Below are 14839 nucleotides of genomic sequence, written 5' to 3'. Positions count from 1 at the left end.
ATACTTTTAAAATTATGGAAACGACTCCATTGGCTACTAAATACGTACTAAAAATTAAAAATAACCCAATAACAAACAAGATATATTGGGTTTTGATCTGAATATTTGAGATAAAAACAATTTTGAGAACAAAATATCTTATTTACGCAACAGTTGAAATTCCAACAGACCACGAAAAGAGGAAGGTCAAGTTAAAATTTGACTGAATAACACTTTTTTATGTAACAGCTAATAGAAAAAGAGAAGATAATGTCTGTTTTAACTGTAAAATATTCGTGCCTTAAGGATCAGTGCAGATTCTTCCGTCTTTATAGATTTCAAGTATCAATATTTACACTGCTATGAAGGTTATGACTAAATCTTTAAATAGGCCTTTAAATACGGTCATACTATGAAAAGTCAGAAAGCTACATTATGATCAGTTTTTTATAAAACGATTTATTTAACAACAAAACACGACTGGGCCTACGCCTACATGCGTCCAATTGTCTTTCTAGTTCTGTTCTAGTATTAAACTGAATAATATCATTGTGTAATTTAAGCTTTCGCGAGTTTATAAACATTGAAAATTTCTCATGTTTTTCAAAATTTACTTTTTACGACAGCTGAATGTTTTACGTTTTAGCTTACTTTGCATTTTAAAACACTTCTTGCATTAGGTTTTTCTGTAGTATTAAAGCATTAAAATTTTATTTCATTTCTGTTGTTTTAATTTTATGATAATTTTAAAAAATAAAGAATTCAAATTTCAAAACGCGAAAGTTTAGCCTTTTTCATAAATTTAACGCGGATAAACTCAATAGAATTTTTACTTTTTAAAGAAACATCTCTTAGTATCGGTAATATGTCAATATTACCGAAATGACTGACTTCCTTTTTAGCTGCGCTAAAATACTTCGTCAAAAGTTTCCAATCATTTTGCACTTCATGCTCGCTTACTTTAAGGAGCATCTTAATTCAGGAAATCTTTAATCAAAAGAGGAAAGGAAGAAATAAATAAAGGAAATTTACGTTTTGCATATCTACAGTGGTTTTTAAAATTGGTTTTCATTTTCTACAAAGGGGGATGGTTAGTTAATACAACTATATTAGCTCATATCATCAAAAGCAACTAAAGAAAAAATTAATTATGAACGAATGCGGTTCTCAAACACTATACCGCTAAATAAGATTTTAAAGACTGCAGATCTGAATATTCAAATAACTGTTGTGATTATTCAGCAAGTCCCCTTGAATTGACAAATATTTACTTCGCATTGATTATCCTTAGTTTATATGTAATGAAGTATATTTTCGAGCAAATTTATTGCTACAAGAAAGATGTAGTATAATCAAAATAATCAGCCATTGTTAGATTCGTGGAACTAAATTCTCGCGCTTGAGATGAGAAACAGTCCCATTCTCCCACTTTTAATTATTTGCCAATTCTGCCCTATACGTGAAAGTTTTTTACTTTATACGTTTATTTTGTTTTATTTTTAAAAATGTATGTTCGAGAATGTTTGGAGCCGTTAGATATATGAGAAAATAAATACCATAAATTTTATTGACTAATTTTTTATTTCTGCTTAATAAAATGTTTTTTTTTTTTTTAAATAAATTCGCCTAGTTTGTGCAAAACTATTTTTCAACCAACTATTAACAATATTTTCGCGCAGAATTCTTTTCAACGAAGTTAAAAAAAGTTTACACAAAATGTTTTAAGTATTTAAACAGATAAAACATCCGAAGTATAAAAGCAACAAACATAAATTTAGGAAAAGAGCACTGATTATTTGAAAATAGCTTGTTTCGAAAAACGTTGAAGAAAAAGATAATAGGTATCTTTTCATTTGTGATAAATAACGCTCTTAAGTATATTTGTGAAACTTGAAACGTTACTTTTCTAAATAGTTTTGTACCAGATTTATTACTTAACGAAATGATTCACATTGAACAATTTATACGTAACTGAAAGCCAGTAACTGTATTATTCATGCTTAAAGGCAAAACATACAAAGCAATAGTATAATATTTTATGTTCGTTTAATTTTTTTATGAACAAAAAAAGTCTATTGTATTAAAAAAAAACGTCTTTATCTTTTAGGTTCTGCTCAAAAACAGGAAGTATCATTTATGCACAAAAATAAAGAAAATATTAACGGTTCTCTTTTACTGAATCCTGTTTTGAAGGAACATGAAGGAACTTACTTATGTGAAGTAAATAATGAAGTTGGGGAAACACTGCAGAAATCAGCATCTCTGGTTGTTTACGGTAAAATGACAAAATAAATATGTTTTTAAACATGTTTACCAATTTATGCTTTTATGCATTGATTTATTTCTGTTTCAATTGTAGTTGCTTTGTTCCACTATCCTGACATAAGTTTTTTTTTTAACCAATTTAAAAATCACTACTCTTGTATTATTATTATCATTTGTAGACAAAATTCTTTCGTCTATTTTATGTGCATAAAGGTCAGAGTTAAAGGTCATGTTCAAGAGATGCGATTGCACTATACTAATTTTTAACAGGATTATAATTAGTAAAATCATAATACGACTGGGAAAAAATACTTTATGCATTTTATAAATTTAATTTTATTGCATTGTAAAACATATTTCTTGAAGACATTTTTGCATTAAATTGCCGCCAAATAGTGAATATTAGAGAATATTGTTCTTTGAAAAAATAACTTGTTTTTAGCATATGATTTTAACTATAAAGCAGTATACAAAAATATGGCAGATGTTTGAACAAAGATGTTTGATCCTTGAATGACAGATGTTTGATCCTTCAAGTCCACAAATTTTAAAATACAAAAGAATATCATTGGTTGCGTTTCAAAGCAATGATAGTCTGCGGATTGATTAATTTTTCCCGAAAAGCTAAATGACCTGCAGAAAACATCCTGGTTGTCAACTAAAAATGACAAATTTAAATGTTATGTGCTATATTGGGAACGTATATTTTGCTGACATACATGTATTTCATAATGATAATCGTTCAATATCATTAAACTTCATAAAATCCTATTCGCATCAACATCGAATAGTGATCCTATGGTTGTCTAATACCCCCTCCAGAGGGGTATTATTCTTGCGGGATATACAGACTTCAACACATTTTGTGAGCTTTCAGCCTCACGTTACTCTTGCATTTTTATAGTAGAAACGCTTTTACTGCTTATGTGAATACTTGCTTGCTCTGGTTCTTTATTTCTTGAAAAATACTGGAAATGTAGTATAAATTCCATCTAGTTTTTCTTTTTGAAAAATACCCAACACAAGTTTTCATTAAGTTTAGCTTTTAAAATCTGACGCAATTGCTAAATATAAAAATTTCTCAATTCTCTAATTTGTATTGTGTTCATTAAAACACAAAATTTATGTAAGTATGAATGAAAACAATTGTACTAGTAATGATTACACTTTTAGGTATAGCTCTTACGTTTACTTTTAAGCCTTCTGTAGTTTCATTAAATTATATTTTTTACAAATTGTTTCTCGTATTGCCGTGATGTGGCGCTACGATTCGACGCTTCGGTCCTCGCAAAGTTGACTAACAACGTAAACTCCTCTTGACGCCATGGTACTAAAGTGCGTTGGTCTGATTAAAGAATTAATCTCAGAGAATTTTTTCAAAGTATTCTTTAACCTATTTTAGAAGCATCAAGCTTTTCCGAAAAAAGAATGCAACCTGTGTTTCAGAAACTATTCAAGCTCACTTTACTCATGTGGATCGTAGAACATTGCTTTGGCTCTGGTAAGTAAACACATTTTATCTTTTTGGTTAATCTGTAAAGTATTTATATTTGCTCGAGTTCTTTATGTAAAATATATGAATGAGGATTATTCCATGCACCTTTGATAGCAAAATTTATGAAAACAATCTTTAAACACTTTATTGAATTACGTAATTTTAATATATTTTTTCACTTCTTTCTCTCACTTTTCATTAAATATTGAAGAGAAAGGGGCATAGAAAATATGAAAACTCTGAACTGATAATACTGTGATTAAAAAATTTTATTTCTCAAATCCCAACTGAAATCTTTTAACAGTGTAGCACAGTCAATATCTTGTTTATGCCTTAAATCTAATAAAATACCGTCACAAATAACTAAATTATAGTTTCTTGTTTAACTCTTAAATAAAGTATTAAATAACATATTTTTATGCATACCAATTTACTAAATTTTTACTATTATTATAATAACATTCACTGAAAAATGACACAATAAAAGCAAAATATTGACAAGAAATAAATTAATTTCATTTTGTCTTATTATCACAGATGAAGTGCATTTATAACCCAGAAATACGTAAATGAACTAATATGTAAATGTATGAGTTTTTCCCTTGGTTGCTAACTAAAAACGTTCGCATATAATGTATCAACAATAATAAATAAAAATTTCAAAAGATAAAATTTCTCGTTAATCGGGAAGCCAATTCAAGATTTTTTAAATGCTTTTATGCTTTGAAAAGTTTATAGTGCTGCTTTAGAATACATTTTAAATGCTTGTGTATATAAGTATATTATCTGTTTTTAGATGCTCCTAAAATTTCACCATTTGCCTTTCCGCCAATGGTCCAAATTCAAGAAAAAACGTCCATCGCTTGCTTTCTAAAACAAGGAACACTACCATTAACGTTCAGATGGTCTAAGGATAATAGAATTTTGTCAGAAACTGGAAATATTAAAATAAAAACATTAGATGATATGTCAGCTTTAACAATAGACCCGGTTTCTCCGAAAGATTCTGGAAACTACTCATGCTTGGTATCTAATCCGTTTGGAAAAAATATTCATTCTGCTGTACTAAAAGTGGAAGGTAAGAGCTGAAGTATGCCTACGGCTATAATTCTATCTTTTATGCACCACATGTTGTTTATTTTTCTGATTGTCTAAAATATTATCATCCAGCTTTTATACAATTTAATCAATCAGCAATCATGTAGAAATAAAACAAACATAAATGAAAACATTCTTAAATTATGAATTATTTTAAATAAAATTTGAAAATTAATTTGCATAAAACGTAAATATATCTGTGCGGCATTTTTTAAAGAAATACTTTTCAAGTGATTAAAATTTTGTTTTAAAAACCTTTCTTCCTAAAACATTGCTTTCAACCTTTTTAAAATCAAATTTGCCACTATAATTATATTTATCCTTCATTTTTGGATCCCTAAATGTTGAAAAATGAGCAAAACTCGCTGTGTTTCTACATACTAGGATTTTCAACATACTTTTTAATGAAACTTCAATCATACTTAGAAATCTAATTGAAATAACTATGAACAGATTTTTTTCCTCAGAAAATGTTCTTTCCTAAGATGTGTTCGTTATTATTTACAGAGTGATAATAAAATGGTTGGATCAGTACTTTCGTTTAGAATATGCAAAATGTGATGCACGAATTCAGTAGGGATTTAGTGCTGGATAAAAGTATTATTATTATGACCTTTGTTTTTCAACTTTTAAAATATTTTTTACGCACAAATTTAAAAAAAGGTTATTGAATATGATTGTATGCTTTGGACAAAGGTCTGAAAAACAGTACGAAAACCAGTTTTTTTCTCGCAAATTGCGAACACGACATTTTATGTTGCGCACTTATTTATGAATGATTTAAAGGAATTCTATGAGAAAATACCAAATTAAAATTAACGTTGTTTGGTTTTGCATTATTTAATTACTATTTTCATTATAATGATTCAGAATTTTAGATATGAGTAGTTAAACCTTGCGTTGATCAACTTCATCAGAGGCGAATTAAATTATTTTTTCGTTACACTGCAAATGTCATTAATTTAACGCTAAGTTCTGAAGTTAATGTTTTGTTGCTTTAATGAGATTCGTGAGCGTTTTTAAAAAATGGGATACTTATGAATAAGAAGGCTAGTGTCTAACTCTAGTCAATAACAAATAATTTTTACTTTTAGGTATTCTTAAGGTTTAAGACACAAATATTTAGATTTTTTAAACATAATTATTAACTTAAAATAAACTTTGTTAATAATTTTCATCTAAACCAACAAACAAGCTAAACAGAGACTTTCAGCATAATTCCGCTCAACTTTACCGTACCAATCTTTCATATTCAGTATTAATAAAATGAAATACATTAGAAATACATAATTCATAGTCTCTGTTGCTCAATTTAACATTTATTTTGTTATTGCACAGTTTAAAGGAAGTATTTGAGTTCGCTAGATGTATCTTAACTGCTGCAAGAAGCGTATGGGAACATCAAAACATGCCAAATAAGAATTGCGAGGTAATTTTAGAAGGGAAATGGCAATTTCTAAATTGTATAACATTCCATTTCATAATAATAATCATAAGTTTCGTTAAAATGCTAATCCCTCGAGCTTTTCAAAGTTGCCGCATTTTTCTTTTCTATACAAAATTACATCCACTCCAAAATATGTCTTCAAATACCTTGAAAGAATTTGATGTAGGGTAGGAAATACAATTTAAAAATAAATAAATAAAAAAAAATCAAGTGCTAATAAACACATCTGAAATAGTGACACAATGTATTAGCGTTATTATATAATAAATAATTACTGCTCATGCTGGACACTACCGTTTATTAATGTCTTGACTCAATAAATGAGTTTGTAATCGATATGAGTTTGCTTTAAAAATGTATTTTTAAAATAAATGCAAAAAATCTTCCTAGAAAACAAATTCACTTTTAATTTAGTTAGTTAAAATGTAAATATTCTTTTCATTAGCTCCACCTCACTGGAGGATTGAACCAAAAGATATTGAAGCAATGGAAGGAGATGAAATTTTCTTATTTTGTCAAGCAGATGGTCTACCATTGCCAAAATACACATGGACCAAAATAAATGGTAAAATAAGTTTATTTATTATATTATTTTGAAACTATCTAGAATGCGATACACTGTCCCCCCTACTACCCTACTATTGAATAATAATTTTGATTTGACACAAACAAATAGATGATTGCATTGCTTTGTCAACGTCTTATTAAATGACTTTTTTTTTTTGTGGTGGAGGTAATGTTTTTTGAGGGGATACATCCCTATACCATGGAAGTTGGTATACTTCAACTGATAGAATATAGGTTCTTGGTATTTTTGGTCAAGTCCTATCTACACCCATTCCGGAGCTCATATTGCTCACGAGACAAAAATATGTAGGTACTGTTAAGAAAATTATAATGCTCTCTGCAAGTTATTAAGAAACTGAAAAAGGTCCAGGATTTTGTGTTGTAACACAATTAATTGGTGGTAATAATTCTATTTTCTGTATCTTTTTTCTTTTGTTATGTTCCTCTATTTTCTAATTTATATCGTTAATGTGAAGTATGATATCTTTTTTACTTATTTAAATGCTTTATATCATGTTTCTAGGGAGAGAAACAACAGTTCTTAAGCAAGCTGTCAATGGCAATTTCACAATTCAACGTGTGAATACACAGCATGCAGGAGAGTATGTTTGTAATGTAGAAAACGGCATAGGTGAAATTTTAAGAAAATCTTCTAAATTAGTAATTCATGGTAAGCATGTATTGTTGTGCGTATATTTTACAAAATGAGACCAAGTGAAATATAAACAGGAAATGGTTAATGAATTAAAACAATATATTCGCATTGTGTCATGTATCCCTTTTAATTGTTAATTGAACTTTCTACAAGCACCTTAATATCAGATGTCATAAACGGAAAATATTGTGTGTATGAATTGACAACAACAACAAGTAATTTTTATCCAACACTTAAAATTTCTGCTTTCTGGAATCGTTAGGAAATCCAATATTGCATCAAAGGTTGTATTTTAAAAATGTTTTAGTATTATTACTTACTTCGGCAAGTAAATATTTCTACAATATTGTAATTTTGTGTTTAAAGAGTCTAATAGTAGCTCATACCACTTAAAAGCATTACAGTTGGTCATGTTTAATACAAATTGGCTATTAGTTGTGTTGAAATATAACCTAAAATAGTATACCTTTTTGTCGATATGTGGCGCTAGTTACCTACGAGCTCGAATAAAGCGATTAAGCGATATAAACGAGACGTGTAAACCTAAATGTATAGAGCAGCTCCCGGTATAAGTTGCGATTTACAATGCATGTATTAAATTGTATCCAGGTTCAAAGAGATAATCCATGTAATGTAACAATTTTCATACTTACTTTTAATGCTTAAAAAGCATCAGAATGTTTGAGAACATTCGTTTGTACCTCATGGTGATCTGCTTCCTTCTTCTGACTCCTTCAGCATCAAGTACAAAAGGTATGTGATTTTTCAATAATAAATAATTATATTTCAACTAATTTTGTATTTTTTGCATTTTTCTGGCATATGACTTTGAAACTGCATTTGTGCTTTCTTTACCTACTTTTTTATCGCATAAAATTTTAAACACGTTGATGTTTATAATTTAAACTTTGAGTCAACTACTAAGCGGAGAGCTTACCGTATTTTTCAATCATTAATTCAACACGAAATAAAAAGAAATATAGATCAGTTTGTATTATTTATAGCTTCAAGCACTTTTTTCTTATAACGATTATAGTTAAACATTAACTTAAAACATACATACGTATTTCGTAATTCATTATGTCTAATGTAATCTTCCTAATTCCTCATTGATTTTACGCATATTTATATTTTAATTCTATGTTGGGAATAGATAGCTACTTCAAGCATTGAAGAATATCAGTATGTAGTTTTATATTACGTGGGTTAAGAAGTACCTCTTAAGTAAAATAACTCCTCCTCAGTGTTAAAAAAAGTGAAAGTTAAAAATAATGCAATTTTTTGCGCAAAGTCATTTTTTAAGTAAGTAAACATAATAAATATTCATTCAGACGCTTGATGTTATTTCTTAAAAAAATAAAAAAATGTTTAATTCAAAATAAATGCATTGTAATTAATAATCGAATAAGAGTATTTTACAAACAATGACTCTCATTTGAATGCTTCTTTTATATCATCTAAAGTATTGCCGTAGTTAAAGTTTTTGAGTTTTTTTTTTTTTTTTTTGATTTTTTTTTGTGAAACATCTTCATTTTGAATGGAATGAAAAGTACAAGATATTATGTTCTTATCGTCAAATATTATCAAATAATTTACTAAAGAAATATCTTTTTAAATACAGTGTAAGGCAATTTTTTTTTTCTTTTTCTACTGTGAAATATATCTGCACGTGATCCTAAAATGAAAAGACTGCTCGCTTCGAAATTTCTTAGCTACTATCTATTACGACTCCAAATGAACTAGTAATCCGCTTTTAATGCAAAAGTTATGTTTTTTTTAAACACAAAGAATAGTTAAAATGTTCAATAAAATCTGGCCCTTAACACCCATTTTTTAAAGTGCAATATGTGGTTTCGGGAACTGAATACGGTGAACAGTATTGTTCATTCTTATTTAATAAGTTCTTTTGTGCACTGTAGATAATGTTATTTTAATGTACACGGAGGCAGTATCTAATTCAATCATTCTGCTTTAGAGAAATCTCCCAAAATCCAACCGTTCAGTATCCCTGAGAAACTTACAGAAGGAGAAGAAGTAAAACTTGGATGCTTAGTAAGAAAAGGTAGTAAACCATTCCACTTTAAATGGTTTAAAGGAAAGTCAGAACTGAAAAACAGTGTAGAATACGAAATTATTAGCAAAGATGAAGTGTCATTCCTCACTGTGAAAAAACTAACAGGATACAGCAGCGGAAATTTTACTTGCCGTGTTTCCAATTCCTTTGGAGATGACAGCTACGCGGTTTCACTTGTAGTAACGGGTAAGTTAACGGGTTTTCCCTAGAATTTATTTCATCGTGATTGTTTTTCCCTTCTAATGTAGCTGTTTAAAGGGCCTATTGTGTTTGCCTGAAAAGGCAGACAGTCTTATATGTGTCACCATAAAAATGCGGATGTCAATAACATAAATAATTTTGACACTCCGTTTCCCAACGTGCACGCAAACTGCTTTTTGCATCTGTAATTTACTTGGCAGAAAAATAATTACTTTTGATCTTCTCATAAATGTATTTTTTTTTTAATGAAATTTCAAGATGCATTGCATTTAATATTGCAATGAACTACAAGGCAGTATCAGAGTGTATTAGATGTCGCTAATATAATCAATAATACTTTTCATATTTCATAAAACATATACATTTTGTTTTTACATAACTGTTTTAATCATTCAAACAGTATTTTGAGATACTTTTTGGCCTAAGTCATATGAAAGAGTGGGAAATAACTGTTTCTAAAAAAACAAGTTTTATTTATTTGAAAATAGGATTGTTTAGTTAAGTAAAAACTTCTTAAAGTGTTGCCAACAGAAAATAAAATACTTATGAAAATGGCTATAAGCAGGGCTAATAGTACTTAAATTAAGAAACCATTTTTGAAATTACCCTTTAAAAACAGCTGCAATGCTCTTTTTTTATGCATCAAATCTGCTACAAATATGTTTAAAGATAAATTAGGGGAATAGGAGAAGAAGAAAAAAAGAAGTTATTTCAAATTGCCATGATTTTATACTCTTATTCTATTTCACCAGTTCAAACATTCTTTTTCTTATATCATTGAGTATACAAAAATGAACCAAAGAAATGGTCTCAGTTTAAATTACGTTTCAATTTCCACCACTCATTGATTTTTTTTTTCTATCTTAATAATATTGGACTTTATGGGGTATCTTTTTCTTGGCAATGTATACTTACTTTTTAAAGAAAGGTATAGAAATTATCATTTTTGGATTGCTTATATTAAGATTATCATTAAAAAAAAACTCTGTAATTGTCCCACTGATATTACTCACTAAGTTACTATGTTACTCACTAAGCATTAAATATAATAAAATCCAACTTCATTCTTTGAAGCATTCATTGCAGTAAACGTTAATGTAACACCTGGATTTACTGTAAAAGAAATTGTAACTTTGGAATCAGTTAGGTGAATATACTAAAATATTTGTACTTGACAGTTACGATCATGAATGGTTATCATTTAAGTCAAACATTAAAGTACTTTTGCTGTAATTTTGCATTCAGCTGTAATTACTTTCGTTTATGTTACTTTTTTTTTCTATTGAAGTCGAATGTACTTTAAATTTATACCTGCATTTAAAGTTTACATGAAATGAACTGCATTAACGAAATTATCTGTCGAAGCATCGAGTTTCGCGACTAGATTTTAAACCTAATATATGCTAAAGTTCCCTGTTACTAAATCTATTTCAGTTTGTAAAAAAAAAAGATTCCTTTTATATTCCACCTACGCGAATTTTCTTTTAAATTAATTAGCTAATACGATTAAGTCGTCATTCTGAAGTAAAATTAAGTAATTTATTACAAGTTTATTACTTTTCAAATACATTTATAAACGTAACATTTGAGTACTTAAACAAAATCACTTTTAGTAAATTTAAAAAAAAAAATTCTACGTAGGAAGAAATGTATTTTTTATTTCAGTAAAAGATGCGTCAAAAATACTTCAAAGTTATTATTTTTTTTTGGTATTTTTTGTAATAAAGTTCCACATTGTACTACATTAATAAAGAAGTATTACAGGGTACAGCAGAGTGCCCTGTTGCATAAACATTTATATTACGTTAAACCGTACGTTCAAAGTGTAATAAATCAAATACATTCGTTTTTGCTTTTATTTATATTTTCGTTCAGAAAGGTTCTATCTTGATAAACAAAAAATTGCCGTCAATAACTGCTTCTCAGAAGAATAAAAGTTAATATTATTTTTCATTAGAACAAGTTATCGCATTTGAAGATACTTCAATGAAAATAACAACTATTTCGAGGCATCAAGAGTTGATTCTCCAGAAGCGCGGATCCAGACTGATTAATCGATCTCGGTACAGGCTAAAACTGCATTTTGGGGACAATTTGATATCTAAAATTGATGTTTATTGGGCAATTGTAAATAACAATTTCATATTTATTCTGTGAATGTTCGCGAGTTCATCTTAAAGGCACATTTTAATGAGTTCCATTTTACAGGTTATGAAATGCTACTCGAATCAATTATGTTTAAAATCATAGAGAAAATTCCCTTTGTGACGAAGTGTCAGACCAAACCCAATTAAAAGGCATCTAACACTCATCTTCACGACCATTTTTCGGCAAAAAAAAGCATTTTAAAAGTGAATTTTTTAAAAACATTTAGGCGAGGAGTTTAATATTTGTAAAACTTCCGACGGAAAAATTTATTTTTTATTATTGTTTATTTAACATCTTCAAAGCGTAGAGTTTTAATTGAAGTTATCTTTTTGTATGTCCAAAAGCATTTGTTTTACATTACTGGTACATTTTCTTATCATACATTTCAGCTCCCCCTCAATGGGTTACAGAGCCATTTGGAGTGGAAGGACTATTAGCCAGCAAAGTAACTTTAGAATGTTTTGCTGCTGGTTACCCTCTTCCTGAGATAACATGGAGTTATTTGAAGGGTAAATTATTTTATATACTCAAAGTACATATACAGGGTGCTCCTGTTTAATCTGCAAGACCTATATTTTAGCAATAGTTAGTTTTAGATGCCTACTTTCATTTTCAAAAATGTTCAAAGTCAGTTGTAGAGTTAAGACATTGAAAGTTTGAAGCAAGAAATAAAATGAGTCATAAAATACAAAACTTAACTTTTTATACGGGCCCTAGGTTCCCTAACTTATGTTTAGGGAAATTATCTGCATTGAAAAATAATTCCAACATAAAAGTTTCCTAATAGTACGATCAATATTCACCGAGATATGATACGCAGCGTTTTGTGACTTACACCACTTTACACTCGCCACAAATAACACCTTTTGAGGGGAAATATAGATATCTCATCAAAAACAACCCTGTTGTAAAAATTTCCCCGCCAAGAAAACCTTTAACTTTTCCGCACAAAAAAGAAAACCTGCATCCTAAACCCAAAAACCCTCAGCCATAAAAAGTTATATCTAGTTTGCCCGCCAAGTATCTGCCAAACTATCATCCTCCCTCTTCTCCTTTTCCATCACAGCTACTTCCATTAGAACCTCCTCCCACCTTCAACTCCTTAGAAATATGGATAGATCTTTTAAATTGTTTATATTGTTTGCGGGAAGCTTTTTGCTCACCAAGCAACCACTTCACTTTGACAAGAAGAAAACTTCTTGGATAATAAAATACTATATTTTAAATTATATTGTTTTCAAGTATTTTACAACTTCGCAATAAATTCTACTACGGTTTCTTCATTTGACAGATTATTCAACATTTTCATGAAGGTTTCTTTAAATGTGTTACAGTTTGAGGGCTATTTTAATCTAGCTTTTCACTTTCTTGTTTAATTACATTTTTTCTTAAATCGTGGATTATTTTACGTTTTATGGGATAATTTTAATTGTTTGGTGATTTACCTTTTTCTTGATAGAAGTCTTTGTCTTGTTTAATACCTAGTTTTGTTTAAAAGTTCATTTAAAAAACGAAATAACGCATGTTATCACCAAGCAAAAGAAAAACTAAGCCCTTAAATATTTTAAATTTGAATGTGTCAGAAGATCTATACAACTTTACTCGATGTCAAATCGCGGATATCCAAAATTTGCCATAGCGAAAGCGCATGTTGCGCGCGGACTAAGCTCATTGAAAGTCTTGCTTAAATTAATTGTAAAAAAATTTTCAGCTAACAAATTACTGCAAAGCACGGATATCCACACACGTATTTCATTCTCAATTCATTATGTGTTGTTTGTGAAAAATCCATTAATTTAGGAAAAAAGCAAACCAATAAAAAAGTGCTATTTTTCGCTTTCAATTAAAGAGTTATATGTGCCGTATTCATATGCGTACAGTTTCATATAATTTGTCACGTAAAATATTGTAATGGTTTAACCCCAGTTTCGCGCCGACATTTAAAATTTCTTCCCTCCATAAATATATAAAAACTAAAAAACAGGGGGAAGGAAATTTCGTATCGGCAAAACTTTGGGGAGGGGGGGGGACAGCATTCTAATCTCATTCATTAATTTGTTTCTCTGCTTAAGTATAAACAAATAACAGAGAATCTGAAAAACAGAAAGTCCAATGAGCTAAGTCTGCGCGCATGCGCAGTCGCTGTGGCAAATTTGTGATATCCGCGATTTAACGTCTAGTTGCAACTGTTGGATATGTTTTAGTCTTGATTGAATTTCATTTCCTAAGACAACTTTGGAATAACTGTTAGATCTGTTAGATCTGTTCTAACGTTGCAATTGCAGTCCGAGATAAACAAACCCTATGAGCTGAAAGTAAGTACATGATAATTTAGGGAGAATTAGTGATTTTCAAACTTCAGTTACTCCGGCCCATGATCTCCCTGGGGGTTGAATTTTTGTATATGTACTCAATGGCCCCCCAAGAATATGTATACAAAAAATCATTACCGTAGCACCCCGGTGGGCTGTGATAGAAACCCGGGAAGGTACAATTTGGGGGGTAAAAACGAGAGGGGAAGGGGAGGGGGGTCAAATGGCACAAAAGGCACATCAGTAGGGCACAAGGAATGTGTGTTCGAAATTTCAGCTTGATTCCTTTTTTCGTCTGGACTGTAGTCCCTTCAAAGAAGGCGAAAACTTTTTTGAACAGCGATTTTATAACTTTAATACCTCCTCCCCATGATGGTGCAGGGGATTGTATTTTGGTTTACGGCGTCAGGGGCTACTAGAGATTGAGTGTACCAAAAATCAACTCCGGGGGTCTTCATGGGGCTGAGATACGGAGGGCTGAAAAACCCAAAAAACCCGAACTTGTTCTGTCGTGTAATCTTGGTCTTGGTCGCTTTTATTTCCTTTCGTCTTTGGCGGTGGATTTGCTTCTGTTGGCTGCTGCTGGCGGGGCGGGGTG

The 14839-nt window shown here is 29.9% G+C and overlaps 1 protein-coding gene across 1 annotated transcript in view; it reads left to right on the top strand.

Moving 5' to 3' along the window:
- Positions 1-14839, top strand: part of LOC129234365 (cell adhesion molecule DSCAM-like) — a 76638-nt gene that overhangs the window by 24095 nt on the left and 37704 nt on the right. Inside the window, exons 13-18 of the mRNA XM_054868358.1 lie at positions 2087-2254; positions 4536-4817; positions 6730-6849; positions 7375-7521; positions 9482-9766; positions 12319-12438. Of these exons, the coding sequence (XP_054724333.1) occupies positions 2087-2254; positions 4536-4817; positions 6730-6849; positions 7375-7521; positions 9482-9766; positions 12319-12438 (1122 nt within the window). The remainder of the gene's footprint in view (positions 1-2086; positions 2255-4535; positions 4818-6729; positions 6850-7374; positions 7522-9481; positions 9767-12318; positions 12439-14839) is intronic.

This window comes from Uloborus diversus, chromosome 1 (genome assembly GCF_026930045.1).
Source record: "Uloborus diversus isolate 005 chromosome 1, Udiv.v.3.1, whole genome shotgun sequence".
In the NCBI taxonomy this organism is placed as follows: Eukaryota; Metazoa; Arthropoda; class Arachnida; order Araneae; family Uloboridae; genus Uloborus; species Uloborus diversus.
This window is presented reverse-complemented; position numbering and strand designations above follow the sequence as displayed.